Genomic DNA, 21531 nt, shown 5'->3' on the forward strand with positions numbered 1-21531 from the left:
GAATAGGGATGTTCTTAAGAGATGATGATGATGGAGCTTTTTTTTTTTGGTGAAGACGTTGAGTTTGTCCCCCTTGTACGTGTCACGTTTCGTTGGGAGAGGTTTTTGGTCTTTTTCGTGCCTTCCAATGGATCAGATTGTGTAAGTTGTATAGTTAAAAATAGATGTTATTAACAAAGCATAGAAATATTTGAAGATGTTTTATATACATCCACCAAGCAGTTAATAAATGATATAAATATTCATCTATAATCAAATATATCGTTATTCAATAAATTTAAAAATGATTTTTAATTTATAATAATGATCGGATGATCCAAGTCAAATTTAAAAATAATTTTTTATTTATAATAGTGATTAAATAGTCCAAATCGTATAGTCAAAAAGATTGATTTACTCCTTAATCAGTTGATGACACCTTGTATTTTAAGCTCATCCATACGACTTAACAACAGGAACATCATTTTTGCCACAAACAGTTAGTTGTCAGTTTGCATATTCCATTAATCATAAACTTCCATGAAATAACTTATTAATAAACTGTCACACATGAAACATTATAGTTCCATAATAACCTGTATGTTTCTGTCCGTGCCCTTAACTACATAGTTATCAGTTATCACTCAGTCGGGTTTTAATATGTTACATCACATCATACCTACCTATGAATTTTTGAATGAGAAAATAAATAATCTTTTTTTTTTTGAGTGATATATGATCTTATAATGTGTCCTAAAAAACCAAAAAAAAAAAAAAAATCCTATATTGTGTGATCACAACCAAAATTATATAGTATTTGTGATTACATGTAACTATAATCTCAATTTGTATAAGTTAGTTGATTCCTTAAAAGAAATTAGTCGATTGAATTTGCCATGTTTAATAAAATTAATGATTGGACTAACTTATAAATACAAATGACATATTTGTCAAAAAATATATATAAATGAGATAAAAGAAATATATTTCAATTGGTAGTTAGATGCGGTTTAGAGGAGTATACTAAATAAAGATTTTAAAAGAATTTAGTAAAAGAAAATAAAGATTTTTATAGACTTGTCTTTGGTTAAAAAATATATTTAGGTAATCTAAAAAGTCATGGATATATATAAATCTATTCCTTCAAAAAAATATATAAATCTATTAAAATTCAAGAATACCAACGAACTTTTTTTTGGCAAAACCAACAAACTTTTTATTTGTACAAAAATTATGGGATATGTTTGTTTATCTTTGTTCTCTTCCCCTTTTGCATGGGCGAGTGCAGTAATTTGCATGTGAGCGCCGATATATATATATATTTTGCAATTTTATAAAATCTGTGATCACATCCAATTTTATATATAGAGTATAAATTTAAACTAATATAATTGTTAATCTAAAAGTTCTCAATAGACCAAGTTTACAAAATTTTATACAACTCATAAAACAATTTGATACTTCATCACACTTCTTTAGATACCTACGAGATCTAAATCATTTTAAAAAACAACCCAATGGTTCAATACTTAAATTGATTAATTTCCATACTAAACAGGAGTATTTAAGTTTGACATTTGGAAATTTCTTAACTTATTTTTTCGTCTTTTATCTTTTTATTTTTCCGATTTAATTTATGTTACAATCAGGATTCAGGTAACAATTTCGTTCTTTATCCTTTTCTTTTTTTGATTTAATCCTTTATGCTAGAAATCAAAATATAAATCAAATATTGTTATCCTCGAAATCAACGTAACTTTACAATGTCAATGGATAGAAATCAAAATATATCCTCGGAAAAAAGGAATCAATCTAATATATCAAATCAATAATTCAAGTAATATGCAATCCTCTAATAACTTAATATATTTTGTTTGACATTTATTCTCTTCCCCTTTTGCATGGGTGAGTGCAGTAATTTGCATGCTTTGCATGACAAAGAATGTTAAAGGCGCGCTTGACAAATTAAGGTATGGTATGACTTCTGAACCTTCATGCAAATCGTGTTGAATATTTTATTTATAAGCAAAACAAAATTCAAAAACAATCATTGTTTGGTGTTCTCAAATACAAGTAAAAGTACATAGAGTATTAGATGAGACAATAAAAGATTTCTTATAGCATATAATTGTAATAGTGTTAAATCTATTGAAAAGGAACTTTGCGTCCTACCTGACTCGAGAGATTAATTCATGTAAGTTATGCGCAGATGATACTCTATTCACACCAAAAATATACAAAAGCCATACAATCCAATTCTATTCTATATTGTTGTTTTAAAAATACCTCTTATAAGCCAATAAAGGTCAACTCAATTGGTAAGGAGTTGACTCACTCACAAGATTATGAGTACAACTAAACACTCCTCAGCTTTGATGCCTGCCCTGATCATCCTGGTAAACCTTTAGAGTCCAACTCACCTAAACTTTTCTCTAACAGAAAAATATCCCTTATTAGTTAAGCCTAATTCATCAAATACTAGTTCCAGGCCCATAGCTTTATTTCGAACTAGAGATTAGTTTACTCAGGGTTGTTACATGAAACATCTATTTAAATATAATTTAAATGGTAAAATGCAGTTGCAGTAATATTTGATATGTTGGAGCGCAAATTTTAACATGGAACTCTCCAATTCTCAATACTGTGTCTGTGAATTTCACCGCTAGACTCTTTGATGATAATAAAAAAAAAAGATCTATTTCGTTTTTTAGTCAATTACTTTAGTTGTTAGAAATTCATGAGTTAGTGGAGACTCCGGAGTTCGAACTCCAACATATGTATATATAATGCGATGTTCCTACCAATTTTCAGCTAAGCTGACAAGAAACATCTATTTCTAATTACATCATTTGAAGAGAACATCAATTTAACCCTTTAATCATTTTGATATAAGATCCACTGAAAAATTATGGATAATCGGATTACACATGATTATGAACCACTATTTTATTTCATTTCCATAGGATCTCAACATCTGAGCTTGTGGAAAAAAGAGTATTAGCTTTAGCATTTACATAAGTTCAAGGATTTTGTACATTAGATATTCCTCTGTAGTACAGGTGATTCCATGGGGATGAACTATTGAATAATGATCAATAGTTCAAAACGCCTCCGGTAAAACATGAACTAGTTTATATGATTTTTCCCCCCCTCCAAGTATTCCTAAAATTACTTTTTATTATGGTTTAATTTGAACTATTTGGTGATGTTTTCATGCATACTATTGTTATTTTGTTCTGATTAAAAAGCAGCGGCTGCGAACTAGATTGAAGGGCGTATTGCAACAAAATTACACAGAAATTAGACATATATTTTTGGTAAGAGAAGCTTGCACTAGTTCAATATTAAAAACAAAGAGATAATCTGAAATATATATGAGTAATCTGAGCTGCAGTGTTTTATTTTGTCGTAAACTCGTATTCTTTCAGCAACCGATGAGTTCACCTCCTAATATTGTTCAACATAATAAAATAAAAAATGGATTACACTTCCGTTTGCAGAAGTATACTTTCGGACAAATCCTTTTCCGAAAGTATACCTTCGTAGAGGTAATTTTAGGAGATATTAAGAACAGATGGGTGGAAAAAGAAGCTCCCTTATGACGAAGCACCCTCCATAACAAATATTCAATATCAGTATACAAATATCGATTTAAGAAAAGTAAAAAATAAAAAAAATCCGAGGACATAAACTGAAGAATGAGTTGAATTTAAAGCTTATAACATGTTTAAGCTTTATATTGATGTAGTTATTTATTGGCGGATTTGAGTGACCATATATTCTTTATGTGCACATAAAGCACCTTGAACCGCCTTGTACTATTGAACCAGTAAAATTCCTGTGGGTTCGCACAGGTCTGCAAAATAGAGTAACATGAACCAGTAGCTGAAACTCGTTGAACAGTTACAATTACACAAAATGTTGGACATTTCAATATCAATAAATGCACACAAGAATGAGGTTAGGGTGAAAAATAGAAACTCTTCCAGTTGATAAAGCCGTAGCAAACAGTTGAATCCACTTTGCCAGACATGAAATTGTAAACTAGTGACGCTTCATTTCCTGAAATATACTCATCACTTTTGGGGATAACCGTGGGAGGAATTTGAACAACTGCATCACAAAAAACAATAAGGGGTGATATAGACATTACCAACTATAAAGCAATTGACATTACAATTTTTATAGCCGTATACATTAGAAATTTTCACATTCCTTGGAATATTATTCAAGACAAAGGATGGAAGCATATATATTTTTTTTATATCTGTAATATATTCAAACCTACTGCAGGCTTCATTTTATTGAGGCTTGGCACAATGGCAAGGTTGCTATTTTGTTACATGGTGATCATGGATTATAGCCATGGAAACAGTCTTCCGCTTACAAGGGTGTGGCGGTGTATAGTTTTGGAGCGGTACTAAGATCCACAGCTGGATTTCACCTTAGCCACAAAGATTTAGGCGTAAACGCAGAGTATTTTGGTTTTTTTACTTTTAGACAGCCAAAATAGGATATTGGCACTGATATTAGATAATGGACCTCAGGTCAAAGGATAACATAATGTCCAAGTAAAATCAAGAAGATTTCCGACACTAGGTTATGAGGCAACTAAAGATCATTATTAGACAATTGCCACAATATACCTTAAAATATAGGTTGGGTCTAATTCAACCTTCTAAACCCGACTTGTAAGATGAGAGATATCCGTCACTTATAAACAGATTTTCATATCATATCTAATATGGGACTCTCAAGCACACCCTTCTCACGTCCAATGGTGAACATTTGAAGTGTGATCCAAGTGGTTTGATAATAGGTGGTCCAACAGATTTGTATAGTAACGGATGCTGACAAAATTGACTTGTATGGTAAGGGAAGCCCACCACTTATAAATACTTTTGGGGTCATATCACATTCATTGCGGGACTCTCGACAGCGATACCATCACTAATTTTGGACTTATAAGCACTACAAATTCCATATCTCAAGGATATGAGACTAAACCCACTTCTTTACAGACAACACAATGGTGTTGGAGCCTACAATGAAGGCCGCCCTATTTACCGCAATTAAGGCGGTTAAGGAGGACCACAATTATATAAAGGAGTCCACCCTCACCAACCAAATGGACAGCTCCCTCTACTCAAAAAACTTGTACCCCCTCTCGAACATTGTAAACTAGTGGCCAACTTTTGCTTCCCCTTCTACCGTGCCTATTTAGAATCCATCAAATTTCAATGTATCTCAAAAATAAAGAAAACAAAAATGCACCACAAAGAAGGTTATGTATTATTACAAGCTATTTGGCCTCAATAATGTGGGAGTAACCAATTAGCAAATGATGGACAAGGTTTTCAACCACTAGTTAATCATAATTATTAACTATGACAACCCCCTTTAAATTTTTGCATTTCACTATATTTTAGTATTTATTTATACTGTTGTGATATATGTTAAATTTGTACAAAGTGTTTTAGTCTTTGCAGGTAGCGGCTATCTGCTATACCGCTTTAGCAGTTTTCGGAGATTCTTGTACAATGTGAAAGATTCTTTATCTCTTCGGTTGTATATTCATTGTATAATTTAATCCAATTATTTAGATCGTTCCTAATGTTCAAGCTGTTAGGTAGAGGCCAATTTCTTTAACAGATTTATAGCACTATCAGATCCATAAAATCAATGACATTTAGCAAATAACTAAAGCGAAGAAAATACCCAAAGTTTCACGCATGCATCAACGATGACTGGTACAAAGCAAACAAAAATAGTAATGGCGGCCTGATCAACTTCAAGCCCATAATGCTCGACAATTATCTCTATCAGAGTTTGCCAACCAGATTCAGAATGATACCTGTAGGCGTCCCAATATGCAACAAAAGAGTAAACAACTCGAAAAGAGAAGCTAAAATAAAATAGGTTTATTAAATCAAGTAGGAAATCCTACCAAAGGTTGCTAATAGAAATGAGATGAAAACAGCAACAATTATCATATATGAAATGTATTAAATAGTAACCAGATGTTGTGTATGTAATGGCATAATGCTTTATGTCATGCATGAGGTGCAAAGGTAGATCATTTACTTTCAAATATTTTTTAATGGTTACACTTAGGCCCCGTTTGAATTGGCTTATTTTGAACTTATGTGGGCTTATCTACTTCCATAAGCTTTTTAAAGGTGTTTGGGTAAATAAATAAAAATAGCTTATCATAGTTTCATAAGCTGCTTATGCCATATTTCAATAAGCCTAAATTTTCAGTTTACTCTCCGGCTTAACAAGGAACTTATGAATTTATGTGATCTCATTCGATTCTCTCTTGGATCCACTTTTTCAAAACATATATTTTAATTATAATTATCTTTGGCGGTGCATAAGTAACAAAATTGTTATATACTTATCTTACTAAAGTAACACACATAACTAAGATTTTTATTATTATTTTTTTGAAGGAAGATTTTTATTATTGTTTTTTACGTAACAAAATGAAATTGAATAGAAAAAACAAACTTAACTTGATATTTTTTTTAAGGATAAATATTGATTATACTATATATATAATTATAATTAATATATTATAATATTGTTTTTTACATCTTGATTAATTTTATCAAAAAAAAAATTGATAATTGTGGTTTGATTCTCTAATTTTTTTGTTAAATTAAAAATATTTAAAATTTCGATAATTGCTTATGTAATGTCACATCCAAACACTTCAATTTATGTAAGTACTTTTTAATGTACATATCCAAATATAAATAGCTTATCAAGTATGAGAGCTTATGATGTAAGCTATAATATTATAAGCATCTATATAAGCTGTTTATCCAAACGGGGACTTAGACCTATAGTTTTTCTTAGCCTCCCTCTACCGCTAACTATTTTTTATTCCCCATCAAGCCTACCTTACTTACGTATGAAACCTAGATAAGTAGTAGACACAAATATGATACAATGTGGATATTGAAATTTTTTAAAATTCAACATAAGACATGGACTAGATACATTAACAAAATTTCATTAAAAAAATGCTATAACCTTTATCAATTTAATGAAATTTTGTGATGATACTTCTTTTGAATGCAATGATACTTGGTAAAAGTGATATTACAATCAACGTCTAGTGTTAATTAGAAAACAAATTTTTTGTATTAGATAACAATTATCAAGTTGGAAAAGGAAGTTACCCTAGGAAAATATCTGTGATAAGTATAATAAGAAACGCCTTCCCAGTATCAGAAATATTGTTTATTATTTTATAACCAGTAAATTTGAGCAAAGCTACCTGCGCAACATGAGCAAAGAAACAAAACCAATATGATTATTTTAGATGAAAATATAGAATAAATTATTAGTAAACATCGACAACCAAAATAGAAAAACAACTTAGGAAATATTCAGAAGACAAATGCAACATAACCCAAGTCATCTGCCGTAGTAAGGAAGCCTCCTACAAAATTAGTGTTCGGCTCCAACCAAATGAACAAATACAATAACAACCACAACCGATGCCATAATGTTCTATCATATACATATTTCTATCTAACTCATTAATCTCTAGATCTTTCCTAATAGTTTCTTTTATAATTTTTCTAATTCTTACTCTAGCTCTAGTGATATGACTACCCTCCATCTGATCTACTCTTACAACAGAATTTACAGATTTTCTCTCTACTGCCAAAACCACATAAGCCTGTTGGTCAAGTACATAAAGTCTTAACAATGTACAGAGGCTACATCTAATCTATTCTAATTAAGGAATTACAAAAAGTAAAAAAAAAATAGTATCTAACAGAATCTTTACAGACCAAATAAATCCTAATTAGAGGAAACTGCAGATACAAATTTGGGGAATAACAAATAGAGTCAAATCATGCTAATTATGGAAATTTTGCCACACAACGCTAGAACGAGTTTGACTATAATTTTCCTTGGTCTCCATCTACAACTAACAATGTCATTAGCATTAATATAATCAAGAAAGTCCAAAAGAAAGATGCGAATTCCAATCTGTTAATTGTCAATTCATAGGATAGTTCCTGTTAGAATATATGAGTGTCTTAGAATATCTTAATATTATGTTAGAGTATCATTGTTTATATCTTTTAAGATTGGTTAATATTCTAAGATTTTTTCTTATTTCTAACAGTTCCAAACAGAATGGTATTGTACTACTGTTGCATTTCTCCTTTTCGGTTTCACGGATACCTTCTTTTAATCTACACATTCCATTCCAGGTTACTACTCTTCTGGTGATTTTGAGGATTACTATCTAGGCTATCATATCATAAAGTTCCATCCAATAAACTATTCTTCATACAAAGACCTAGTTGAATTGAATCCCTTAATCCAATATGACACTTACTGAATGCACCAGTGTCTCGTTGTTCCTCGTGGCACTTGATACACCACAAGTTTCGCCACTTTCAATTCCGTGGTTGTGATATATTGTCTGCTCGAGCTGCTAAGTGTGAATTTCTTGGGTATTCTAGAGTTCAAATGGGATATTGATCTTATGCTCCATCTACACATCGTTTTTATGTCTCAGCAAATGTTACTTTCTTTGATGATACACCCTTCCTTCGCATCACTAATTATATCAGGGTCTACAACAGATTTTACTCTTTTTCAGGCACTACCTATTCATATATATTTAGCATATATTTGTATAATCACAGTACCTCACAGTTACGTAGTGATCTAAAGTTGGCCGCTTTTGTATTACTTATGAGTGTCAACATATAGAACCTTTAATCCATGTCTTATTTATAACTTTTTGAGTTATCAGCGCGTCTCCTGTCCATTATGCTTTTGTTTCTGATATATCATCTATCTCCGTTCCTGAGAATGTCCAGGAAGCATTAGCTCATCCAGGACGGTGACATGCAATGATTACTTTGGAGTTTGGAGTCCAGCGGTACATTGAAACTTGTTCCGGAAAATCTATGGTAAGTTGCTGGTGGGTCTTTTCTATTAAAGAATGCCCTTGTTGTGAATTCGTTGAGAAAACCACACTAATAAAAACTTGATGCGTGGAGCAAATTAATACAAGTAATCAAATCAAGCGGGTAGCAAATAATCCAAACAAAAACAGCAAGAGATAAAAGAGAGAGAGAGAGAGAGAGAGAGAGAGAGAGAGAGAGAGAGAGAGAGAGAGAGAGAGAGAGAGAGAGAGAGAGAGAGAGAGAGAGAGAGAGAGAGAGAGAGAGAGAGAGAGAGAGAGAGAGAGAGAGAGAGAGAGAGAGAGAGAGAGAGAGAGAGAGAACACAAGATATTTGTTTACCCAGTTCGGTCTAATAATGACCTAGTCTTGGGGAGAGAGCAGCTCTCCGATCCACTATAATGAATAAGTTTCTTTACAAAGAGATAATGAGTTTCAAGAATCAGTCTTCAAACCTAATTCTACCCAAGTCCCAGCCTCTTCCCGTGACCAAGAGACTCAATCCTAATAGTGTTTTGTTCAAGGTGAATCAAAACAATCTCAACCCTAGAGTTGTTGCCAAGAGAGATTCTCTATAAACCCTAGTTTGTTTGTTGGTCTAAACCTTGTTTTTCTACACACTTTTATCATCTGATACAAGGCTGTATTTATAGTGGAAAGTAAACCCTTAAAAAACTGAAACAAATCTAACTGAAAATACGTTTTATTTTTATCTTCAGCGCGACCATCGTGGCGCGATGAGGCTTCATCGTGGCACGAAAAATCCAGTGTCTTCCCAAGAATCTTGCTTCAACCATCGTGGCGCGATGCTTCTCCATCATGGCACGATACTCCAGATTTCTGATTTTAAGTTAACTCTCACAATTCTCCACCTTGACTTCAAATCAGTGATGATGCCAGTTTAACCATCAATCACCTTGCTGCTCTCTCCAATCCTTCATCTATGCTTCAATGAAGTTTATCAAGTCCAAGCAATGCTTGAACTTTGCTCTTGGTAATGATTTGGTGAACATGTCTACTGGATTGTCTTCCGATGCCACTTTCTCTACCATGATCTCCTTTGTCTCAATCATGTCTCTGACGAAGTGCAAACGAATGTCAATGTGCTTTGTCCTTTCATGATACACCTGATGGTTTGCCAAATGAATGGCACTTTGGCTATCACAATGTATCTTCACACATCCTTGACTAATCCCCATTTCTCCAATCATACCTTTCAACCATATGGCTTCCTTGACCCCTTCAACAAGGGCTATGTACTCTGCTTGAGTTGTTGAAAGAGCTACAACTGATTGTTGATTTGCCTTCCAAGTTACCGCTGTACCGAACAATGTAAACACAAAACCTGACAAAGATTTTCTAGTGTCTACGTTACCTGCATAGTCCGTATCCACATATCCCTCCAAAGCATCCATACCTGGTTGTGACCTTGTATACCTTAGACCACCTTTCAAAGATCCATTCAAATATCTCAGAACCCACTTCAAAGCTTGCCAGTGCACTTGACCCGGATTTGCCATAAACCGACTTACCACACTGATTGCGTAGGATAAGTCCGGTCTACTATAAACCATACCATACATGATGCTTCCAACCCCACTTGCATAGGGAGTACCCTCCATCTTGCTTTTCTCTTCATCGGATTGAGGACACTGCTTTATAGATAGCTTAGTGTGGTGACCAAGAGGAGTGCCAAACGACTTTAGAATCTTTCATTCTGAACCGCTCCACCACTTTCCTCAAGTACCCCTGCTGAGATAAGAATAACTCACCTTTGTTCCGGTCCCTTATGATATCCATACCAAGTATCTTCTTTGCATTACCTAGATCCTTCATCTCAAATTCATCATTCAATTTTTCCTTGAGCTTTTGAATCTCTTGCATGTCAGAACTTGCCATAAGAATATCATCTACATAAAGGAGAAGGTAGAGCATGACTTTCTCATTCCTTCTCATCATGTAAACACAACTATCATAGTTGCTTCTCACAAAACCAACCTTTACTAGGAACTCATCAAACCGACGATACCACTGCCTTGGACTTTGCTTCAACCCATACAAAGATTTCTTCAACAAACACACTTTTGTATTGTCTTCTACAAAACCTTCTGGTTGTTGCATATAGATAGTTTCTTCCAACTCTCCATGTAGAAATGCGGTCTTCACATCCATTTGTTCTAACTCAAGATCATACATGTTAATAATCGCCACAAGTACCCTTATAGAACAATGATTTACCACCGGTGAAAAGATTTCATTGTAATCAATCCCTTCCATCTGAGTAAAACCCTTAGCTACAAGTCTTGCCTTATACTTTGGTGCTTCGACCCCTGGTATACCTTCTTTCTTCTTGAACACCCACTTGCTTCCCACTACCCTTTGATTCTCAGGTAATGAAACAAGTTTCCAAGTCTGGTTCTTCTCCAATGAAAGCATTTCCTCATTCATTGCCTTCAGCCAGTCCTTGTTTTCATTGCTTTCTAATGCTTCCCTGAAGTTCTTTGGTTCTGAGTCTTGCAATTCTTCAGCCGCATTCAAAGCATAATAAATAAGGTCAGCATAACCGTATCTCTTAGGTAGATTAATATGTCTCCTCTCCCTATCTCTTGCTAGTTGATAGTCAGGATTCACTATCTCTTGGCCTTCACCCTCATCAGGTACTGGAGTCTGATCCTCCTCTTCCCTTTCATCAGTGATAGGCTCCACCTCAAACTGAAGTTTCTCTGTCCCCGTTTCCGAGCTTGTATCCAGGTCTTTGCACTTCATCCCCATGCGGGTCTTATCAAAAGTAACATCCCTGCTTATAATAAATTTTGATCCTCCAGGTTCCATCTTCCACAGTCTATAACCTTTCACACCTTCAGGATAACCCATGAAAATACACTTCACAGCTCTAGCATCAAGTTTGTCTTGCCTGACATGGGCAAATGCTAAAGCTCCGAAGACTTTCAATTTAGAGTAGTATGTCGGTCTCCCACTCCAAACCTCCATAGGTGTCTTGAGATCTATCCCTGTTGATGGACATCTGTTAATCAAATATGCTGCAGTACTAACAGCCTCTCCCAAGAAACTCTTGGACAATCCAGCTCCCAACAGCATACACCTCACACGCTCCAACAAAGTCCTGTTCATTCTTTCAGCAAGACCATTCTGTTGAGGTGTGTATGCCACGGTTCTATGCCTCTTTATACCTTTCTTCCTGCAAAACTCATTAAACTGTTCTGAAACAAACTCCAAGCCATTGTCAGTTCTCAACACTTTCAGTTTGGTACCAATCTGATTTTCTATAAGTATATCACATTCTTTGAATTTTTCAAAGGCATCACTTTTATTCTTCATAATGTAAATCCATACTCTTCTAGAATAATCATCAATGATAGACATGAAATATGAACCTCCCCCATGAGTCTTCGTCGATGCTGGACCCCAAAGATCCGAATGAACATACTCAAAAGGTCTACTAGATTTATGCACCCCCACTCCAAATTTCACCTTGTGTTGTTTGCCTAATGTGCAGTTATCACAGAAATCTAGCTTGTTCAATTTTTCATTTCCTAGCAAACCTTGTTTAGCTAGCTCCACCAAACCCCTCTCACTGACATGACCTAACCTCAAATGCCAAAGTTTAGTTATGTCCAGAGTGTCAACACTATCAACCGATGCATTTGCTATTACGGTAGAACCTTCTAAAATATATAAACCCTGTATTTTAGACCCTTTAGCCATAACCAATGCACCATGAGAAATTCTCATCACACCACGTTCAATTCTAGTGCAATAGCCTAGACCATCAAACATGCTTATTGTAACCCTCCGTTTTCCCAACATAAAAATTTCGCATAAATAATCAGAGTTTTTCAACATAAACGGAATGTCACATTCTTTTCTTAAAATCATAAACTGAATAAATAACTATTTATCCTTGAAAATTCAAATACAAGATCTTTAATACTTCGCAGCGGAATTTATTTCAATAACTAAAACAGTCTTTGGCACGAAGGCCTCTTCATAAATGTCTCATAAAAATCCAATCTAAAAACATAGTCATAAATCTTCAAAAAAAATACGTAAGGAATAGAAAAGCAATAACAAAGTTCCCATCCCGTTACGTATCAGAGCACCTAAGACACACGAGAAGGAAAGCTCACACGACATCAACTATTCTTGGTTACCTGTTAGTTACCCATGGTGGGCAAACAGAAGGGGTGAGATTTCACAAACAATAATATCAAGCATATAATTCATCAATTACATTTAACAACATAAGCATCATCAATCATATTTAATAACTCATAGACAACATCATGTAATCATCATAATATTCATCATAGATAATAATATATCATAATTCACTTCTTTAATAGTTCATATAAAGAATCACAGCTTTAAATAATTTCATGATTTAACAACTTAACAACTCGACAACTTGATAACTTGACAACTTAACCTCTTGACTATGCAACTTAATCTTCTAATCATGCATGTGGTACCAATCTTTGAGCGTAAATAGGCTCCAGGGCATCAAGCCCTCAACTTTATTTGAGCGTAAAAAGGCTCCCAGGGCATCAAGCCCTCAACTTAATTGAGCAAAGGCTCCAGGGCATCAAGCCCCCAACAATGAAATGCTAATGCATGGACTCGACCTCGTAATATCTTAAATCGACAACCTCTTATATAATCCAATAATTTGGAACTTCATCATCTTAATAAACTTAGACCGACTCATGCAGCTTAGTTAAATAACAACAGCAACACAACAGTATACAAAAACAGCATGACATAATAATATCAAATGCAAGTCAACAACGTCTCAATTATTCACATATAATTCAAGTAATGCATATACAATTATATCACAGTATAACAACATCAAATAATAATCAACATCTTAAAACATCATATATACATATAACACTTCATCAATCATGGACAATATCGTATTCACAACATATACATTCATATACTAATTCATCAATCATATTCAATTATTCACTGTGACCTACGTGCAGTAATTTGACTATAACTCTAGTTCTATAAATCATTTTGAAGTCAAACCAACGGCATTAGAAAGCTAACATTTATACCTACAACTTTCGTGTTTACACCTAAGACCAATTCTGTACCAATCAATACCAGTTTTCATTTCAAATTCGGACAAAGTTGTGCTGAAATTCATAAAAATTCACTGTGACCTACGTGCAGTAATTTGACCATAACTCATAAACCAAAAATCATTTTCAAGTCAAACCGACGCCACTGGAAAGCTAACACAATTATCTACAACTTTCATGTTTACACCAAAAGCTAATTCAAAACAGAAACGTGTGAAAAAGACGCAAGAACATGAAACAGGACATGCTGTCAGAGAGCAACTCGGGAAAAACACACTTTTCACCCCAAAATCCCAATTTTAACTTCCCTATGCCCAAATTTGATCCCAAAGTTTGTCTAAACATTTATATTCATCAAAAGAGACTCAAAACCATATAAAACTTGACCCAAAGCATTATTTTAGAAAATCATCAATTAACCCCTTGTAACCCTAATTCTCAAATTCTCAAAAACGAAAACCTACAACATGTTAAATCCAATTTTCAGAATCAATGACTTAAGATTATTGAATGTTAGTCCCACCCTTACCTTATAGATGAAAATCGCAGCACTCCTAGGTCTTCCCCCTCCTCTCGGCTTTTTCTCCCTTTTCTCCAAAATTGATCGTACGTTATGTTTTTTATAAACTAGGTTTCTCCTATTTATAACCCTTTTTCTATTTTATCTTATTTCTCTTTCTCCCCCAAAACTCTCTAAAATCTCATAACAAACTCTCAACTCAATCTTATTTCTATTTTCAAATCTTAATCTATTAAATAACAACATAAGCCACTTAATAAATCACATAATCAAATAAATATATTTTAAACTCTTCTTAATAAATTTTAGACTCAATTAAATAATGAAATAAATCTAATAATTCAAAGAGGGCGTTACAACTCCACCCCCCTTAAAAGAATTTCGTCCTCGAAATTCAAAGCACACAAGAAAGGAATTCAATTATTGCCTAAACATCTTAAACCAAACATAGCCAAATAGAAACTTCAAACAAAACATGTAAGCCACATCAAAGTTAGTCAATCAAACTTGATCACATAATAAACATAACCATTAGTCGGAAAACACAACAACAATCAAGACAACATAAGACAGTATTTCAATTGTCACACGACTTGACACGACTCAACTACTTGGCCGGACGGACCGACCTGCTCTGATACCAATTGTAACACCCCGTTTTCCCAACATAAAAATTTCGCATAAATAATCAGAGTTTTTCAACATAAACGGAATGTCACATTCTTTTCTTAAAATCATAAACTGAATAAATAACTATTTATCCTTGAAAATTCAAATACAAGATCTTTAATACTTCGCAGCGGAATTTATTTCAATAACTAAAACAGTCTTTGGCACGAAGGCCTCTTCATAAATGTCTCATAAAAATCCAATCTAAAAACATAGTCATAAATCTTCAAAAAAAATACGTAAGGAATAGAAAAGCAATAACAAAGTTCTTCAAAAAAAATACGTAAGGAATAGAAAAGCAATCTGAACGGATGAATTTCCACCTCCATTGTCCTTTCTCTCTGGACAATCCTTCTTGAAGTGACCTGGATTATGACGAATAAAACATTTGTACTGTGTTTTATTGCCATCACCCTTCGACCTAGACTTTGACCTGGAATTCTTGCCTTTCCCTTTTCCTTTGTTCTGACTTCTCCCCCTTGAGACATTCAAGCCTTCTCCACTATCATCAACCTTCAACTCTTTGAACTTGGTTAACTCTTTGGTTCTCAAAGCCGCTTGAACTTCCTCCAAAGTGATAGTGCCCTCTTTGCCATAAAGCATAGTATCCTTGAAATTCTCAAAGGACCTGGGTAAAGCACACAGTAGGTGTAAGGCTTTATCCTCGTCTTCCAGATTAACATCTATGTTCGCCAAATCATCAATAATCTTATTGAACTCCGTCAGTTGCTCCATTATAGGTTTTGACTCCACCATACGGTAAAAGTAGAGTTGTTGAGACACTGTCTATGTGCCAAAAACTTGGTCATGTATAATGAATCAAGCTTATTCCACATAGACACAGCAGTAGCCTCCCTTGATACTTCTCTCAACACCTTATCCCCAAGACACAGAATGATAGCGCTGACCGCCTTATCATTCATCTCCGTCTTCTCAGCAGGTGTCAGATGTGCAGCCATCTGTGCTTCTCCCTTTAGTGCTTCAACGCACTTTTGTTGAATTAAAATTGCCCTCATCTTCACCTTCCACAACCCGAAGTCGTTACTACCTGTGAACTTTACAATATCCCACTTTGAACCCATGATACCTGGTTATTGATTTGACCTTTGCCCCATGGTGGGCGCCAATTGTTGTGAATTCGTTGAGAAAACCACACCAATAAAAACTTGATGCGTGGAGCAAATTAATACCAAGTAATCAAATCAAGCAGGTAGCAAATAATCCAAACAAAAACAGCAAGAGATAAAAGAGAGAGAGAGAGAGAGAGAGAGAGAGAGAGAGAACACAAGATATTTGTTTATCCAGTTCGGTCTAATGATGACCTAGTCTTGGGGAGAGAGCAGCTCTCCGATCCACTATAATGAATGAGTTTCTTTACAAAGAGATAATGAGTTTCAAGAATCAGTCTTCAAACCTAATTCTACCCAAGTCCCAGCCTCTTTCCGTGACCAAGAGACTCAATCCTAATAGTGTTTTGTTCAAGGTGAATCAAAACAATCTCAACCCTAGAGTTGTTGCCAAGAGAGATTCTCTATAAACCCTAGTTTGTTTGTTGGTCTAAACCTTGTTTTTCTACACACTTTTATCATCTGATACAAGGCTGTATTTATAGTGGAAAGTAAACCCTTAAAAAACTGAAACAAATCTAACTGAAAATACGTTTTATTTTTATCTTCAGCGCGACCATCGTGGCGCGATGAGGCTTCATCGTGGCACGAAAAATCCAGTGTCTTCCCAGGAATCTTGCTTCAACCATCGTGGCGCGATGCTTCTCCATTGTGGCACGATACTCCAGATTTCTGATTTTAAGTTAACTCTCACAATTCTCCACCTTGACTTCAAATCAGTGATGATGTCAGTTTAACCATCAATCACCTTGCTGCTCTCTCCAATCCTTCATCTATGCTTCAATGAAGTTTATCAAGTCCAAGCAATGCTTGAACTTTGCTCTTGGTAATGATTTGGTTTGAAAAATAAAGCAAAGTTATTTAGCAAATAGCTTTGTAGACGTTCATCTGTGAACAAACTTATTTATCTTGTGGTGTAAGTAGATGATATTGTCATTTCAGGTAATGATCAAGAAGGTATTAAAGACCTAAAACAACATTTATTTAGACATTTCCAAACCAAATATTTCCTAAATATATTAAATGAGAGTCATCCCGTACCCTGCTTTCCCAATTTTAAAATATGCCACCCCCGCTATCCAGGACAGACAACATAGAGTGATCATATATCGCAAAATAACAGTGATGTTTATGGTTGAAAATACGTCCCACAAAATTGGTAGTGTATCAAAACATTTAGCAAAAGGAAAAAAGAAAAGAAAGGAAGACTTACTTTACTCTTATTGAAGTACAAAAGAATGAATAAAGAGATCCCGAAAACTGTATCTGACCATATGTTGGCAAATGCTCTGCGATTCTCCAGTCTCCACTCATCTCTCAACTCTAATCTGTCAGAGCAAAAAAAATAAAAAAAAATAGTAGGGAAATAAGGCAACGAGTATACAACAATCAAAGATCAACAAAGCCATCTTAAACAAATGACACTAGAACAATAAACCAACAAGTCCAGGACTAGGTTTATTATCTTTTTGTTCAAAACCTCTACCAGTTCACAAGGTGTCTTATAACAGAAAATTCAAGTAGACTTGATGAAGATCAGAGGGCAGTGCACACTCTTTAGCATGACTGTTCATAAAGTTGAGGATTTATGATAAGGATGGAAAAAAGAGATAGAAAACAAAGACTTTTTATTATGAATATGGTTTGATAGACAATTTATAAAACACTAAGCAGTGTCACTTAAGTTTACCAAAACTAGACTCATAATTCTAATCAAGTAGGAAGGCAAATCATGCTAACAACTATGAAACATGGAAACTAATACTACAAGATGATCTACAATACTTTAAGATAAGAAACTGTTGGTTTGCAAGTGTGAGTTATATGTCTCACATCGGATAAAATAGTAAAGGTTGAACACCTTATAAGTAAGAGGACCCATAAAACCATTGCCTTAAGGTTTTGGGTAAGAGTGTGGTGTTTCTTTTGCTTGTGCGGTTGCTCTAGCCTCGATGTGGACGGTCCCCTGGCTCCCCCAGTGACCCAACAGTGGTATCAAAGCCTCGGTTCGACGAAGGGTACGACCGAAGTAGCCGGTCGTTGCGCATAAATTGATGGATTGATGGACTCACACTTGAGGGGGAGTGTTGGTTTGCAAGTGCCCCACATCGGATAAAATAGTAAAGGTTGAATACCTTGTAAGTAAGAGGACCCATGCTCTAGCCTCGATGTGGACGGTCCCCCTGGCTCCCCCAGTGACCCAACAGAAACTAGTCCTAAATCCTAAGAGATAAGATTTTCTAAGATAAGAATAATAATTCATATGTTTTACACGATAAAGCTTTGTTACTACCCAATTTGAATGATCACTAACATCATCTAAACACTTTCCGTATTGGGAATTTCCTGAATTCAAAGTACCACTTCATGCTCATTTAAGATAATCAGAAAAAACAAAGAAATATTGATCTTACGCGTTATTCCGCAGTTCCCACCAAACCTCATTATCAGAAAGAGGTGGAGATTTACCAATCTCTACCTCAAGCTCAAATCGTCTTTTATCGATTTTTAATTCCTCGATCATTTCAAGTTTTTGATATCTTCTCACGTCGAGCATTTGGGCGGCAAGTGGTACAGTCTTCACATATCTGGCAAAACAAAAAGTTGCTTAACCAATTAGAAGGAAAAACAATCAACCCAGCAAGGTTAAACAAACACACAAGTAAAAGACAAATAAGGAATACAGTAATGCTATTTCCTACGAGGAAAAAATCCACGAAAGCCACGAACAAGTGTAATGCGCTGCACATATAGTATTTTTTTCATTTATAAAATAAAAACAAAAAACGGGTGTTTGGTGGAAAACAAGGGGATGCTAGCCTATTCTTGGTTTTCGTTGAAAAAACTTGCCGTGGTATTAGGTATTTCCCTAAGGAATAACTCCTACTCGAGAGAAAGAAAGAGAAAAAAAAAAAAAAAACAGAAATGGTAAATTAATAGCTTTGTTTATAATTTATGAGCTAAAAAACCTAGCTGCATAAAGAAACATTAAACTAAGAGGCACTAATACTGAATATTCAGAGTGAATATTTCTGCTCATCTATTGTCAATGTCATCTTTCCGAGGGAAGATAGGTATGTTCTATTAGACATAAATATGATAAACATAAAGCCCAGAGCACTCTTGGGTTAGCTATCAGGGTAACTGGTCAATGACATAGGTACATTTGAGAACAGAATGGTAGAAGAAATGTTATATCATGTTCTGTTGTTTGATGAATATCCAAGCACTTTGGGAACCCTCCCTTAACTGCTAGATATCAAGGGGAAGAATCAAGTAACTTACATACTCCACCGAGCATCCCAGACTAGTCGACGTGGGATTTGGGAATTCCATAATACCCAAAACCCTATCATAGCACCACCCCTGAGAGCCGATGTCCTGGCGGTTGTAGTTTACAACACGTTACTCAGCCTTTCCAGTCAGCCCCTCCATAGGTAGCCACTGATTACCGGTTCGAATACCAATTGATATGTGTCCAAGCACTTAATGAACTCTCCCTTAAACACTAGCTATCAACGGAGAAGAAACAAGCCACTTAAATATTCCACCGAGCGTCCCATACTACTCGATGTGGGACTTTGGCACCCCATAATTCCCAAGTTCTATCCATCACTATGCTAGTCCAATATGGTTTGTTACTCAATTGCCCGTTAAAATTATTATTTTCAGGCAACCACTAATTTACGCAGTACTATATTCTTTGGCATTGTATTACGAGAATAGCTATATCTAATATCTTGGCCTCTTCTTTAGTCAGAGTGTTCTTAGGAGTTAGGGTTCCTAGTTGGTTGTAATTCAAGGACACATGGTACATCTCAGATTGACCTCATTCTATTAGCCATCTTCCTTCAGGCAATTACGCAAAACAATATGACGAACTGAGAAGAAAAATATAAGATCTGAGTAAGAAAGTAGGTTACCTGTCTAAAAAAGGCATGAGTAAATAGTCATGAACCAAAAAATCCATTGCCCAAGGTATAACAATCAACACTCCCAAAAATTTAGCCTGTAAAAACAAACAATTTCGGTATATAAAATTGACTTACTACTAATTAGAGAATGTATTAAGCAAACACTAGCACACAATGCACATACCGAATTTGAAGAAGCATAGTTAAAAACACGGTCTTCATAAAGCATATCATCATCATTATCACCATTTTCTCTTCCAAAAATCAAATACTTAACAGACTGTACAACCCCATTATTTTCGTTGAAATCATCATCCTCGCCTCGTAACTCCTCCCTATAATCTTTCATTCCACTCTCCCAAGAAGAAGAACTGCTGCTGCTGCTGCTGCTAACATCTTCATCTTCCAAAAGCCAGTCTTCCCATTTTCTATGGTCTTGATTCTTCCTATCTTCTTGTGCTTCCCTTATATCTATAATAGCTTCTGCTCTTTGCTTCCATGCTTCAAACTTTTCATTTTCAGACAATTCTTGCTCTTCTTCCACTTCAAATTCCACATCCTCTTCAACCATATCATCTTCCCTTAAACCAAGCCAGTTTCCATCATCCTGTTGAAAAAATTTCTGCCACCAAGTGGTACTGTTTTTCTTGTTTTTATGGTTTTTGGCTTTTGAAATGAAGGTAGTGAAGCGTTGGTTTTGAAATGAAAGCTGATGATGATGATGGGAGAGGAAGTTATTAGAGTTGGATGATGGTAATGCAAATTTGTGGTGTTTAAATAAGATGAAATTGTTGGGTGATAATAGAATTGATGAGCTCATGAAGAACATTAATGATAAATGCCAACATTTTTCAGTAAGTTTCCCAACCAAACCAAACCCACATTTCTGAAACTATTTATACTATGTTATCCATTTCATATATTATCAACAACAAGAACAAAAACATTACCCCAACAACGCAGTCACGGGCATGGCTATTGTTTAGCCACGTTCCAAGATTAAATGTCTTTTTTTTTTTTTTTTTTTTCCTTTATGTTAAATAGTCTAATTTTAAATAAGTGGAATACCGGTATCCATCCTTTAATGTCTATCTCTATCAAGTGAGTTATGTTTCTAATCTAATTATATATAAAATAAGAGGAGTGTTATTTGAACAACCATTTGGTTGACAACTTTTGGGACAATCATAATTTACAAAGAAAAAGTTGGTATTTGCACGAAAACCAAAGCAATAGAGAGATAAAGTAAAAAGTAATGTGAGTATGAGAG

The 21531-nt window shown here is 34.8% G+C and overlaps 1 protein-coding gene across 1 annotated transcript; it reads right to left on the bottom strand.

The window, feature by feature from the left end:
- Nucleotides 1–3558: 3558 nt before the first annotated feature.
- On the bottom strand, nt 3559–21219 carry LOC25497036 (chloroplast envelope membrane protein). The gene is made up of 7 exons (XM_024785324.1): nt 20446–21219; nt 20271–20356; nt 18762–18935; nt 17561–17675; nt 7167–7264; nt 5698–5833; nt 3559–4092 (listed from the first exon to the last, which is right to left on the bottom strand). The coding sequence occupies exons 1-7, from the start codon at nt 21088–21090 to the stop codon at nt 4024–4026; spliced, it is 1323 nt and encodes a 440-aa protein (XP_024641092.1). The 5' UTR covers nt 21091–21219; the 3' UTR covers nt 3559–4023.
- Between the last annotated feature and the right edge of the window lie 312 nt (nt 21220–21531).

Source organism: Medicago truncatula, chromosome 6, assembly GCF_003473485.1.
Source record: "Medicago truncatula cultivar Jemalong A17 chromosome 6, MtrunA17r5.0-ANR, whole genome shotgun sequence".
Taxonomy (NCBI): Eukaryota; Viridiplantae; Streptophyta; class Magnoliopsida; order Fabales; family Fabaceae; genus Medicago; species Medicago truncatula.